Source organism: Carassius auratus, chromosome 30 (genome assembly GCF_003368295.1).
Source record: "Carassius auratus strain Wakin chromosome 30, ASM336829v1, whole genome shotgun sequence".
Classification (NCBI taxonomy): Eukaryota; Metazoa; Chordata; class Actinopteri; order Cypriniformes; family Cyprinidae; genus Carassius; species Carassius auratus.
The window spans coordinates 1,374,825-1,389,364 of NC_039272.1; the positions used below are offsets into that span (position 1 = coordinate 1,374,825).

Consider the following 14,540-nt stretch of genomic DNA (forward strand, 5'->3'; position numbering starts at 1 on the left):
ACAGTTTACCTGATGCCACGGGGTGGGCGATGGCATGGTGGCTTGAGCCCGCCATCGCTGCTTGCAGCTATATTTTATTATTTATTTTTTATTTTTTATTAAACCTTCGGGGCTTTTTGGGGCCTTAACATGCTCAAAAACTCTTGAAAATTGGCACACACATTGGAATCTGCGGCCATCAGGACGCCGCAGGCTGGGACCCGGGCGTGGCACAGGGGCTCTACAGCGCCCCTGGAACACAGTCAGAAATCTTGAACCATAGCTCACACACACTTGCATGTATTTATATTGAAACTCAGTAGACTTATAGATCTCATTGAGCTGAACAACTTTCACACTTTATGTCATAGGCTCCGCCAACAGGAAGTCAGCTATTCAGGGCTGTTTAAAAAAAGCATGCTCTGGAATTTGAAATACTCCTCTGAGTTTTTCAACCCGTTCGCCACGAAAACTCGGTGAACATGATCTCAAGACATTGAGGATGAAAAATGCGAGGGGATTTTTGATATCTCGAACGGTTTTGCGTGGCGAGGCGTGGAACTTATGGCGAGAAAATGAGAAACAGAAATGTCTAATAACATCCACATACATTTCCTGAATTTGATCAAACTTCATGGGTTTGTTCGTTGTATGATACCGATTGCTATATATGTGACTATTAAGAGTCAACTTATAGCGCCACCAACTGGCAGCAGGAAGGTGTCATTTTCCAAATGCTTTGAATTCAGCATCTTATTTTTACTCGATTTACTTAAAACTTCATCAGAATAATGACAAAACACGGCCGATGAAAATCTGTTGTGGGATATTGATATCTGATATAGGTTGCCATGCAACGTGTCAAACTTGAATGTTCTGTTATGGTGAGTTTGAGGCAGACAACAACCTCAGATTTACATGAAACTCAAAACACATATCAGTATTAGTGATAGCTAGACAATGGCAAAAGCTTTAAAAGGCCGTGAATGAGGCACTCATATGCCGCCACTTTTGTCAAAGTGGGGGTTAGTTTTAGCTACAGACACCAAAACTTGGGTACATAGAATTGTTCTATCAGACGGACAACTTTCTAATCACAGTGTTATCAGCTTCACGACCGAACAGGAAGTCGGCTATTCTGATCTTTTAATTTATATTTTTTGAGATTTTACAGTTCGTGAATTAAATTGAATACTCTCACAGGGGGAAGTACACTTACCACACCAAACCTTTGTCCTACATGAAGAAAAAAACATCGAGGAACTTAAATTGCGAACAGATTTTGGTTAGCTTGAACGGTTTTGTCGTGGTGATTTTTTTGAAATGACAGTAAAAAAGGGAAACTTAATTGTCTTGTATTTTTAAATTGCAGCTTCCAAACACTTCAAAGCATTTTTTCATACAGATATCAAATCAATTCTGAGGAAATATGCATAGTTTCACGACTTTACAACACTGTATGGGTAAAAGAAAATGTGAAAACTGTCAGACTTCTCAACTGACATGGATCTCACTCTGGCCACTCTGTCTGTGTGAGGAAAGGGAGGGGGAGAGGGAGGGGGAGTGTGAGGGGGTTGGTGACTGTGAATTTTTGGTGACTGACAGTGTGTGTGGACTGTAGGGAGGGGCTGTCTGGCAGAGAGGAGAGAGAGAGAGAGAGAGACCTTATCATCCCTTTAATAATCAGGAAAAAAAATATCTGTATTTTAAATTGTTATTGTTTTTGTTGTTGCTAATGGTGGCGTTTTTTTCCTTTCATTACAGGTTAAGAAATCTCTTAGGCCTTATCCTTTTCTGGCAGTTTTAGGGATTTAAAAACATCCTAAGAATCCTTATTTATGCTGCAAATAATAATTTAAAACTCATTTGATACTGACCTATGACAAACTGTGACGTGACATGACATTTATTAATCTCATGGATGTAACAGTAAAACTCTTAAACTGACAGATAAAGCTGCAATGCAAGCAAAACTATTTCACAAATGCTTATAGGTTATTAAAATCATTACAAAACACTAATAAATTATTTAAGGATTTGGTAACACTGTAAAATAATGTCTAATTTGTTAACATTAGTAAATGCATTGGTAACACTTTATAATAATGGCACTCATTAGCTAAGCATTAGTAAATAGTTCATGATTATAAAGCCTTTTCGCTTAATAATAGTCATTATTAAGCAGTAATACATCTATAAATAAATTGTTCTTGGTTTAAAAGCACATATATTACAAAGGAGATTAAAGTCTCAGTTGTCTCATAAAATAAATAAATAAATAAACACAACCCAGTTTGATTCAGAATTCAGAAATATTTATTTCAAGATGCAATAAAAGGAAACTGTACACTTAAATAGCTTTTGAGCGATTCTTGAAGGACTAGCATCACCACTTCTTGTACGATGGTTTGAGGAATATATCTTCCAGATAGTACCGCCGCTCCCTATATGCAGAGTATGCAGTATTCGCAGGGCACCAAATCCCAGAAGGGGCACCATCCCAGTTGCTCAAAAAAAAAAGAAAAAAAAAGAAAAAAAAACATGCGCCATTCTCCCATCCGCGCTCGTGACAGATCACACCACATGTTTGCGGCTGAATGTTTCGTAATTGATGGATGGACATCTATGCTGGGTATAGGACATCAGCAATCCGGCACAGAGAAAAGAAAACTAAAGAAAGAAAAAAAAAAAACAGGCATAAAGCTGTCTTGACATTGGACATTCGAGAGTCTCAAATTTAGGGACGGTCTCTAAAGTTACATGTGATATTGTTATACACTTTTCTAACGTCAGTAGCATTTGAAGAGAATGACTTACAAAAACAACTGTAATTGTTCATCTAGGTGACAGCTATAATGCACAATTAATTTGAATGTTTGATATTTATTACAACAAACTGTAAGTCATATGTAAATTATGCTACTATTTCACATGGGCTCAAATGCAAATTTGAAGCTCAATAGCATTTGAGAAGAAAGACTTGCAGTCACAAAACAATTGTAATGTGTTCATATAGGTGATGGCTATAATGCACACCTTATAAATTTTTTATGAATATAAAATAATGTGTTACTAAAGTTATATATATTGTTCTGTGTATGTGATTTCAAAGTCTAGATTGGTCGGATTAACCCTTTAACTGCCGCATCCCTTAAAATTGTATTGTCAGAGGGTTACTGTAAATGCTTATGCCCGCTGGGCACAGTTTTCCTGATGCCACCGGGGTAGCGTTGCATTGATGGCTTGAGCCCGACATCGCTGCTTGCAGCTATATTTATTATTTTTTTTTATTTTTTATTAAACCTTCCGGGGGTTTTTGGAGGCCTTAACATGCTCAAAAACTCTTGAAAATTGGCACACACATTGGAATCTGCGGCCATCAGGACGCCACAGAGACTGGGCCCCGGGCGTGGCACAGGGACTCTACAGCGCCCCCTGGAACACAGTCAGAAATCTTGAACCATAGCTCACACACACTTTCATGTATTTATATGAAACTCAGTACACTTATAGATCTCATTGAGCCGAGCAACTTTCGCACTCTATGTCATAGGCTCCGCCCAACAGGAAGTCAGCTATTTAGGGCTGTTTATAAAAAGCATGCTCTGGAATTTGATATACTTGTCATAGGTCTTTTACTTGATTGCCACCAAACTCGGTCAACATGATCTCAAGACATTGGGGATGGAAAATTGCGAGGGGATTTTTGATATCTCGAACGGTTTGCCCGTGGCGAGGCGTTGAAATTATGGCGAGATATGAGAAACAGGAAATGTCTAATAACATCCACATACATTTCCTGAATTTGATCAAACTTCATTGGTTTGTTCGTTGTATGATACTGATCGTATATATGTGACTATTAAGAGTCAACATTATAGCGCCACCAACTGGCAGCAGGAAGTGTGCCATTTTCCAAATGCTTTGAATTCAGCATCTTATTTTTACTCTATTTACTTAAAACTTCATCAGAATAATGACAAAACACGGCCGATGTAAATCTGTTGTGGGGATATTGATATCTGATATAGTGTTGCCATGGCAACGTGTCAAACTTGAATGTTCTGTTATGGTGAGTTTGAGGCAGACAACAAGCTCAGATTTACATAAAACTCAAAACACATATCAGTATTAGTGATAGCTAGACAATGGCAAAAGCTTTTAAAAGGGCGTGAAGGAGGCACTCTATAGCGCCACCTTTTGTCAAAAGTGGGGGGGTTAGTTTTAGCTACAGACACCAAACTTGGTACATAAATTGTTCTTTTCAAGACGGACAACTTTCTAATTCACAGTCATCAGCTACGACCAACAGGAAGTCGGCTATTTTGATTTGAATATTTAAATTGAGCTCTGATTTAATGCATACTCCTCACAGGGGAAGTACACTATACACACCAAACTTTGTCTACATGAAGAAAAACCATTGAGGAACTTAAATTGCGAACGGATTTTGGTTAGCTTGAACGGTTTTGTCGTGGTGAATTTTTGAAATGACAGTAAAAAGGGAAACATTAATTGCCTTGTATGTTTAAATTGCAGCTTCCAAACACTTCAAAGCATTTTTTTATACAAAGATCAAATCATTTTGAGGAAATATGCATAGTTTCACGACTTTACAACACTGTATGGATAAAAGAAAATTAAAAAACTGTCAGACTTCTCAACTGACATGATCTCACTCTGGCCACCCTGTCTGTGTGAGGGAAGGGAGGGGGAGAGGGAGGGGGAGTGTGAGGGGGTTGGTGACTGTGACAGTGTGTGTGGACTGTAGGGAGGGGCTGTCTGGCAGAGAGAGAGACAGAGAGACCTAATCATCCCTTTAATAATCAGGAAAAAAAAAATCTGTATTTTAAATTGTTATTGTTTTTGTTGTTGCTAATGGTGGTGTTTTTTCCTTTCATTACAGGTTAAGAAATCTCTTAGGCCTTATCCTTTTCTGACAGTTTTAGGGATTTAAAAACATCCTAAGAACCCTAATTTGTGCTGCAAATAATAATTTCAAACTCATTTGATACTGACCTATGACAACCTGTGACGTGACATGACATTTATTAATCTCATGGATGTAACAGTAAAACTCTTCAACTGACAGATAAAGCTGTAATGCAAGCAAAACTATTTCACAAATGCTTATAGGTCATTAAAATCATTACAAAACACTAATACATTATTTAAGGATTTGGTAACACTGTAAAATAATGTCTAATTTGTTAACATTATGCAGTATAACATAGTATGCAGTCTTCGTAGGGCACCAACTCCCAGAGGGGGCACCATCCCAGTTGCTCAAAAAAAAAAAAAAAAAAAAAAAAAACATGCGTCATTCTCCCATCCGCGCTCGCGACCGCTCACACCTCATGTTTGCGGCTGAATGTTCGTAATTGATGGATGGACATCTATGCCTGGGTATAGGACATCAGCAATCCGGCACAGAGAAAAGAAAACTAAAGAAAATAAAACAGGCATAAAGTTGTCTTGACATTGGACTTTCTAGAGTCTCAAATTTAGGGAAGGTCTCTAAAGTTACATGTGATATTGTTATACACTTTTCTAACGTCAGTAGCATTTGAAGAGAATGACTTACAGTCATAAAAACAACTGTAATTGTTCATCTAGGTGACAGCTATAATGCACAATTAAATTGAATGTTTGATATTTATTACAACAAACTGTAAGTCATATGTAAATTATGCAACTTTTTCACATGGGCTCAAATGCAAATTTGAAGCTCAATAGCATTTGAGAAGAAAGACTTGCAGTCACAAAGCAATTGTAATGTGTTCATATAGGTGTCAGCTACAATGCACACCTTATACATTTTTTATAAATATTAAAATAAAGTGTTACTAAAGTTATATATATTGTTCTGTGTATGTGATTTCAAAGTCTAGATTGGTCGGATTAACCCTTTAACTGCCGCATCCCTTAAAACTGATTGTCAGAGGGTTACTGTAAATGCTTATGCCCGCTGGGCACAGTTATCCTGATGCCACCGGGGTGGCGTTGCACTGATGGCTTGAGCCCGACATCGCTGCTTGCAGCTATATTTATTTTTATTTTTTATTAAACCTTCCGGGGTGTTTTGGGGGCCTTAACATGCTCAAAAACTCTTGAAAATTGGCACACACATTGGAATCTGCGGCCATCAGGACGCCGCAGAGGCTGGGACCCGGACGTGGCACAGGGGCTCTACAGCGCCCCCTGGAAGACAGTCAGAATTCTTGAACCATAGCTCACACACACTTGCATGTATTTATATCAAACTCGGTACACTTATAGATCTCATTGAGCCGAACAACTTTCACACTTTATGTCATAGGCTCCGCCCAACAGGAAGTCAGCTATTCAGGGCTGTTTAAAAAAAGCATGCTCTGGAATTTGAAATACTCCTCTAAGGTTTTCAACCCGTTCGCCACGAAACTCGGTGAACATGATCTCAAGACATTGAGGATGAAAAATTGCGAGGGGATTTTTGATATCTCGAACGGTTTGCCCGTGGCGAGTCATGGAACTTATGGCGAGAAATGAGAAACAGGAAATGTCTAATAACATCCACATACATTTCCTGAATTTGATCAAACTTCATGGGTTTGTTCGTTGTATGATACCGATTGTATATATGTGGCTATTAAGAGTCAACGTTATAGCGCCTCCAACTGGCAGCAGGAAGTGTGTCATTTTCCAAATGCTTTGAATTCAGCATCTTATTTTTACTCGATTTACTTAAAACTTCATCAGAATAATGACAAAACACGGCCGATGTAAATCTGTTGTGGGGATATTGATATCTGATATAGTGTTGCCATGGCAACGTGTCAAACTTGAATGTTCTGTTATGGTGAGTTTGAGGCAGACAACAAGCTCAGATTTACATGAAACTCAAAACACATATCAGTATTAGTGATAGCTAGACAATGGCAAAAGCTTTTAAAAGGGCGTGAAGGAGGCACTCTATAGCGCCACCTTTTGTCAAAGGTGGGGGGGTTAGTTTTAGCTACAGACACCAAACTTGGTACATAAATTGTTCTTTTCAAGACGGACAACTTTCTAACTCACAGTCATCAGCTACGATCAACAGGAAGTCGGCTATTTTGATTTGAATGTGTATTTTTGAGATTTTACAGTTGTGAATTAATGAATACTCCTCACAGGGGAAGTACACTATACACACCAAACGTTGTCTACATGAAGAAAAAACATCGAGGAACTTAAATTGCGAACAGATTTTGGTTAGCTTGAACGGTTTTGTCGTGGTGATTTTTTGAAATGACAGTAAAAAGTGAAACATTAATCGTCTTCTATTTTTAAATTGCAGCTTCCAAACCTTTAAAAAACATTTTTCATTTAGAAAACCAGTGATTCTGAGGAAATATGCATAGTTTCATGACTTTACAGCACTGTATGATTAAAAGAAAATTAAAAAACTGTCAGACATCTGATCTCACTCTGTCACTCTGTGTGCTGACTCTGTGTGTGTGTGTGAGTGGGGGAGGGGTGTGAGCTGAGTGGCAGACAGACAGAGAGAGAGAGAGAGAGAGAGAGAGACTTAAACATATCTTTAATCACCAGAAAAAAACTGTATTTTAAATAGTTATTTTTTTGTTGTTGTTGCTAATTGTGCTGTTATCATTACATCTTAAGAAATATCTTAGGCCTTATCCTTTTCTGACAGTTTCAGGGATTAAAAAAAATCCTAAAAAACCTTATTTGTGCTGCAAATAATAATTTCAAACTCATTTGATACTGAACTCTGTCACCCTGTGACATGACATTTATTTGAATTTACATAATCTCAAGGATGTAACAGTAAAACTGTTCAGCTCACAGATGAAGACTAAGCTTTAATGCAAGCAGAACTATTTCACAAATGCTTAAAGGTTAATGAAATCATAACAAAACACTTTTAAATTATTTAAGGATTTGGTAACACTTTAAAATAATGTCTCAATTGTTAACATTAGTAAATGCATTGGTAACACTTCATAATAGCTGCAATTCTTAGCTAAGCATTCGTAAATAGTCAGTTCATGCTTTATATAGCCTTCTCCCAAAATTAATATTTTAGTAAGCATTTTATAAATACAGCTATAATTAAATTGTTCATGGTTTATATGCACATTTATTTTGAGGAGATTAAAGGCTGTAATCTCCCTAAAAAAATGTAAAATAAAAAATAAAATAAACAAACACAGAACTCATAAATATTTATTTCAAGATGCAATAAAAGAAAACTGTACACTTGAATATATATATATATATATATATATATATATATATATATATATATATATATATATATACACACAATTGCATAAGTTTATATTTAAAAATGTTTAGCAAGTGTACAGCTAATAATAATAATAATGCATTTTATTTAGTTTTAGCTACAGACACCAAACTCGGTACTTAAATTGTTCTTATCAAGACGGACAACTTTCTAATTCACAGTCATAAGCTACGATCAACAGGAAGTCAGCTATTTTGATTTGAATGTGTATTTTTGAGATTTTACAGTTGTGAATTAATGCATACTCCTCACATGGGAAGTACACTATACACACCAAACTTTGACTACATGAAGAAACAACATCGAGGAACTTAAATTGCGAACGGATTTTGGTTAGCTTGAACGGTTTTGACGTGGTGATTTTTTGAAATGACAGTAAGAAGGGGAAACATTAATTGTATTGTATGTCTAAATTGCAGCTTCCAAACACTTCAAGGCATGTTTTCATACAGAGATCAAATCATTATGAGGAAATATGCATAGTTTCATGACTTTACAACACTGTATGGATAAAAGAAAAGAAAAAACTGTCAGACTTCTCAACTGACATGATCTCACTCTGGCCACTCCGTCTGTGTAAGGAAAGGGAGGGGGAGAGGGTGGGGGAGTGTGAGTGTGAGGGGGTTGGTGACTGTGAATCTTTGGTGACTGACAGTGTGTGTGGATTGTAGGGAGGGGCTGTCTGGCAGAGAGAGAGAGAGAGAGAGAGAGAGACCTAATCATTCCTTTAATAATCAGGAAAAAAAAATCTATATTTTAAATTGTTATTGTTTTTGTTGTTGCTAATGGTGGTGTTTTTTTCCTTTCATTACAGGTTAAGAAATCTCTTAGGCCTTATCCTTTTCTGACAGTTTTTGGGATTTAAAAACATCCTAAGAAGCCTTATTTGTGCTGCAAATTATAATTTCAAACTCATTTGATACTGACCTATGACAACCTGTGACGTGACATGACATTTATTAATCTCATGGATGTAACAGTAAAACTCTTCAACTGACAGATTAAGCTGCAATGCAAGCAAAACTATTTCACAAATGCTTATAGGTCATTAAAATCATTACAAAACACTAATAAATTATTAAAGGGTTTGGTAACACTGTATAATAATGTCTAATTTGTTAACATTAGTAAATGCATTGGTAACACTTTATAATAACTGCACTCATTAGCTAAGCATTAGTAAATAGTTCATGATTATAAAGCCTTTTCCCTTAATAATAGTCATTATTAAGCAGGAATACATCTCTAATTACATTGTTCTTGGTTTAAAAGCACATATATTACAAAGGAGATTAAAGTTTCAGTTGTCTTATAAAATAAATCAATAAACACAACCCAGTTTGATTCAGAATTCAGAAATATTTATTTCAAGATGCAATAAAAGGAAACTGTACACTTGAAAAGGTTTTGAGCGATTCTTGAAGGACTAGCATCACCTTCACTTGTACGATGGTTTGAGGAATATATCTTCCAGATAGTACCGCCGCTCCCTATATGCAGAGTATGCAGTCTTCGTAGAGCACCAACTCCCAGAGGGGGCACCAGTTGCTCAAAAAAAACAAAACAAATATGCGCCATTCTCCCATCCGCGTTCGCGACCACTCAATAGCATTTGAGAAGAAAGACTTGTAGTCACAAAACAATTGTAATGTGTTCATATAGGTGTCAGCTACAATGCACACCTTATACATTTTTTATACATTTTAAAATAAAGTGTTACTAAAGTTATATATATTGTTCTGTGTATGTGATTTCAAAGTCTAGATTGGTCGGATTAACCCTTTAACTGCCACATCCCTTAAAACTTGATTGTCAGAGGGTTACTGTAAATGCTTATGCCCGCTGGGCACAGTTTTCCCGATACCACCAGGGTGGCGTTGCACTGATGGCTTGAGCCCGACATCGCTGCTTGCAGCTATATTTATTTATTTATTTTTACTCAAAATTCCTGAAAAGAATGTTCCTAAAAATCCTCTTAAACTTATTATAACCTCCAAATTGTCTTAAAAGCTAGGATGTTTAATTGAACTGTGTTGTTTGAAATGTAGATCAATAATGTAATGCTTAATATTTTTTATACCTAGATTTTTTTTTTTTTATGTGAACAATGATCTGTCATGATTATTCATGACTTGACTATTTACTGAATTCAGAATTCAGTAACTAAGAAAAATGTAAGTTTAAAACTGACTCAAATAGGGGCCTCAATTTTAATTTGATATATAATTGTATATAATTATATATATAATTGTATATAAAAAGATTATAATTGTATATATTGTATTTTTTTTTTTTTTTAAGAAAATTTTTGAGAACTTCATTAGAATTTAAGAACTTTGCTTAAATTTATCTTGTGACCCTGTTTATTTATTAATTTTATTGCACATTATTTCTGTCATTTACTCTATCTTTTTGTGTTCACCCCTCTTCCAGCTTCTAAGTACATTAAAATGTTTGTGCTGGATGAAGCGGATGAGATGCTGAGTCGTGGTTTCAAGGACCAGATCTACGAGATTTTCCAGAAACTCACTACTAGCATACAGGTTAGCATGTGAAACAGACTGTATTTCAACTGTAATAATCAACTGTTACCATGCTGATTATTTCCAAGCTTGATTGCATTAGTGTATATGAGAATATGCTTTTGCCAAAGCAGCAACAAGTACAAACTAACACAAATGGCAATGAAATCTGGATTTTCATTGCTTCTATTGATTCCACTTCAGTTCTGGTAATACCAGTAGCTTTTTAGGAGAGCCAGCTTTGTTTAAGGGTTCATATCATGTGCTAATGTGTTTGTTTATAAATGTGAGTAGGCCTCAGCATGTTGTTGTGCCGTCGGTCCTCCAGGTGGTGCTGCTGTCAGCCACCATGCCTGTGGAGGTGCTGGATGTCACTACCAAGTTTATGCGAGAACCAATCCGTATCCTGGTGAAGAAAGAGGAGCTCACCCTTGAGGGTATTCGTCAGTTCTACATCAACGTTGAAAAAGAGGTACAGTGCGGTCAACTGTCCGATCTTGGGGTACTTTTATGCAAAGCGTTAATAGCAGACACGCATGGATTACATACATGAATGCAGCAGAATTTTTTGCCTTTTTAAAAGGACACATTGAGTGTTCATGTGAATTGATTTTGACTTATGGCTGTTAACAGGTCATCGTGTTGGTGTGTGTGTGTTTTGTCAGGAATGGAAGCTGGATACTCTCTGTGATCTCTACGAGACTCTAACCATCACTCAGGCAGTGATCTTCATTAACACACGCCGGAAAGTAGACTGGCTCACAGAGAAGATGCATGCCAGGGACTTCACTGTCTCAGCTCTGGTAAATACTAAAAGTGTCACACTGCAACTATAACTGGAACCAGTAGCATTGGGATCACTTTCAGAGAGCTATACATATCTTATTAAAACAATCAAAATTAAAATGAAGATTGTTGGTAGCTAAACTCTCTTGGTTCCCACTGGCTTCCAACATGCAAACAAAAAATACAGTGGAGGTCAATGGGAACCAAAACTGTTTGGTTATCAACATTTTTCAGAATATCATATTTTGTCTTCCACAGAGGAAGAACGGGCATATAATGCATAACCGGTTTGAAACGACATGACAATGAGTAAAAGACCAACTTTTCATTTTTGGATGAATGATCTCTTTGAATGTATTCATTTGTTTATTTAACTTTTGCGCTGTGCATTGATGCTGTGGATTATTCTATTCATTCTACACACTGATGCTCTGATATGTGCTCCTCTATATAATTTTCTGTCTAATGAATACTGTAAATGTGAATAATGTAATGTATACAGTGTGGTGTGTTATATTCGTCAGCATGGAGACATGGACCAAAAGGACCGTGACCTGATTATGAGGGAGTTTCGCTCTGGTTCTAGCCGTGTCCTTATTACCACAGATCTGCTGGTGAGCAAATACATCAGTGCATGTTCTCCTAATGGAATGAATTCTATTAAAATTGGGACCATATAACAGATGAGGTTGTCTGACTCCTTAGTACCCTCTAGTGCTTCGGGATAATTATAGTATTTGGTATAAATATAGTGTGTCTATTCTGCTATGGATGGCTCATTCTGTCCTTCTCCATAGCTTTATCAAGTATATGTTAAATATCAGTGCTAGCAATTGTAAGTTCTAGTAAGTGAGCTTTGATACTGGAATTGAAAAACACTGGGAATAAAAAGAAAATGTCTTCTCTCATTCACAGGCCAGAGGTATTGATGTCCAGCAGGTGTCTTTGGTGATCAACTATGACTTGCCAACCAACCGTGAGAATTACATTCATAGGTTTGTGTTTGGTACACCATTCTATCCTTGAGCTTGACTTAAGCAAATTAATTATTTCCAGTGCTGTCTTATTATTTCTAATGACACGCATGTCATCTTTAACGCTCTTAGGATTGGTAGAGGAGGCCGTTTTGGCAGGAAAGGTGTAGCCATCAACATGGTGACAGAAGATGACAAGCGTACTCTGCGGGACATCGAGACCTTCTACAACACCACCGTAGAAGAGATGCCCATGAATGTGGCTGACTTGATCTAGAGATTTATTTGACCGGATCTAGAGACACCCCCTTCTCCCTATCTCTACAGTCGCTCTCTTTATTTTCTAGTTTAAGCACTTCTGAATGGAGCAGGGAACATGCAACTCCCTGCGCTTCCACAGTTGCAAATCAGTCATTTTATTTTCCCCAAAATTGATCAATTTTTTAAAATCTCAAATGCTGAATGTAATCACTTTATCTCCATCAACCTTCATAATAGACATTGAGATGTGGGCTCAGTCATCTCTTATGGAGAAGAGATGCATGTTCTGTCACTCTGCTCCTGATTAGTCATCCTGGGCTCATTTTTTTTTATTTTAGCTGGGAATCATCAGATTTTTTGAAGGAGTAATTGGACTACAGTTACTGGTTTCCAGCTTCTGTGATTGTTTCTTTAAACACACCTCATGCTGCTGGTGTATTTGGGCCATGTGGTAAAAGTGTGCCAGATTTTAATCAGACATGAAAAGCATTGGATTTGATTCACTATTTATTTTATTTTATTTTTCTCAAATTACTCGTTGCTGTACTGTTTGCTGTAAAACTATAACAGATCTATTTAATCACCCTTATACAGTATTTGATGTAAGATGTCTGAGTCAATTGAGATATTTGGAAATCCTTACACAGATTAATTTTGACTGGTGGTACAAAAATGTGATGGAGAAAAAAATTATATTGCAACTTTTTTCTTGCTTTTTCTTTTAAATAGTTTTGCGAGTGTATTTAGTTTTTTTGGAGGAGGGGGTGAATTTCAATAAAGCTACAGCCTCACTCTTTTCTTGTCGTTAAGTTGTTTGCAAGTATGGGTATGCTGATTGCCTTTTTTTCTTTTTGCAGTTTCAAGTTGTTAATATGACTAAATGTTAGTTGCATGATAACAAAAATATTCCGTTTTTAATTTTTGGGGGTGCTAATGTAAAGAATCTACATTGGAATCTGTACAAATTAAACCTTATTATGTGTTCACTTCACAGTCATGTTTTAACCAACCCCTAAACCTTTAGTTATTCTATCCAGCTTTAAATAAACACTGAAAGGATTTGAGGTTAAAGAGCTGCATGAATGTCCATTTGTTAATACATTTAAAAGCAGAATCGGACATGATTTTTTACTGCATGTGAACTTTTAATTGACTGAAAATTGCTCTCATTTTTTTAACCTAACTAATAGATATACAAAAAAGTTGTTTATAGTAAAAAGATACTGTAATGCCATTGTTCAACACTGGATGGAGACTCCACACAGCAGATCTGAACCTTGAGCATGCAAGAACACACTGCAGTAAACCGATAGACTAGAGCTTAGAAAGTATCTGGTTCTGAAGTATAACGATCAAATTCAACCCAAAACTATTAGAAATCCAGAGCTCCTGTTCTATAACAATTCTGTAAAAATTTTAGTTTTGCCTTTTACCAGACAAGTAATCAACATGTAGCATATGCATGAAGGCATTTACAAGATGTTGCAAATTAACTAAAAAAATCACTCATGGCACATTGGAAGAGTTTGCTAGTATTTGCGAATTGCACTGCTTTTCAAATTGCCCATAAACTGTTAACTGAATCTCTCTCCTCTTCATCACCTTCATCCCCATCGCAATTCCACGGCACCTTACCATCCCCAACGGATTTCAGTTTCTCGCACAGCGTTGGTGGCCTCGCCGCCTCCCCACCCCCCTTCCGTGGCCACAGTGATTGTGGGGCATGGTGAT

At 36.7% G+C, this 14,540-nt stretch overlaps 1 protein-coding gene across 1 annotated transcript; it reads left to right on the top strand.

The window, feature by feature from the left end:
• Positions 1-10,635: 10,635 nt before the first annotated feature.
• LOC113049918 (eukaryotic initiation factor 4A-II-like) lies at positions 10,636-13,606 on the top strand (the record flags this gene model as incomplete). Its single annotated transcript, XM_026212667.1, has 6 exons — positions 10,636-10,809; positions 11,117-11,260; positions 11,454-11,591; positions 12,099-12,188; positions 12,490-12,569; positions 12,681-13,606. Coding segments are annotated over 6 exons (771 nt in total), but the record flags the coding sequence as incomplete, so codon positions are not given.
• Positions 13,607-14,540: the final 934 nt, after the last annotated feature.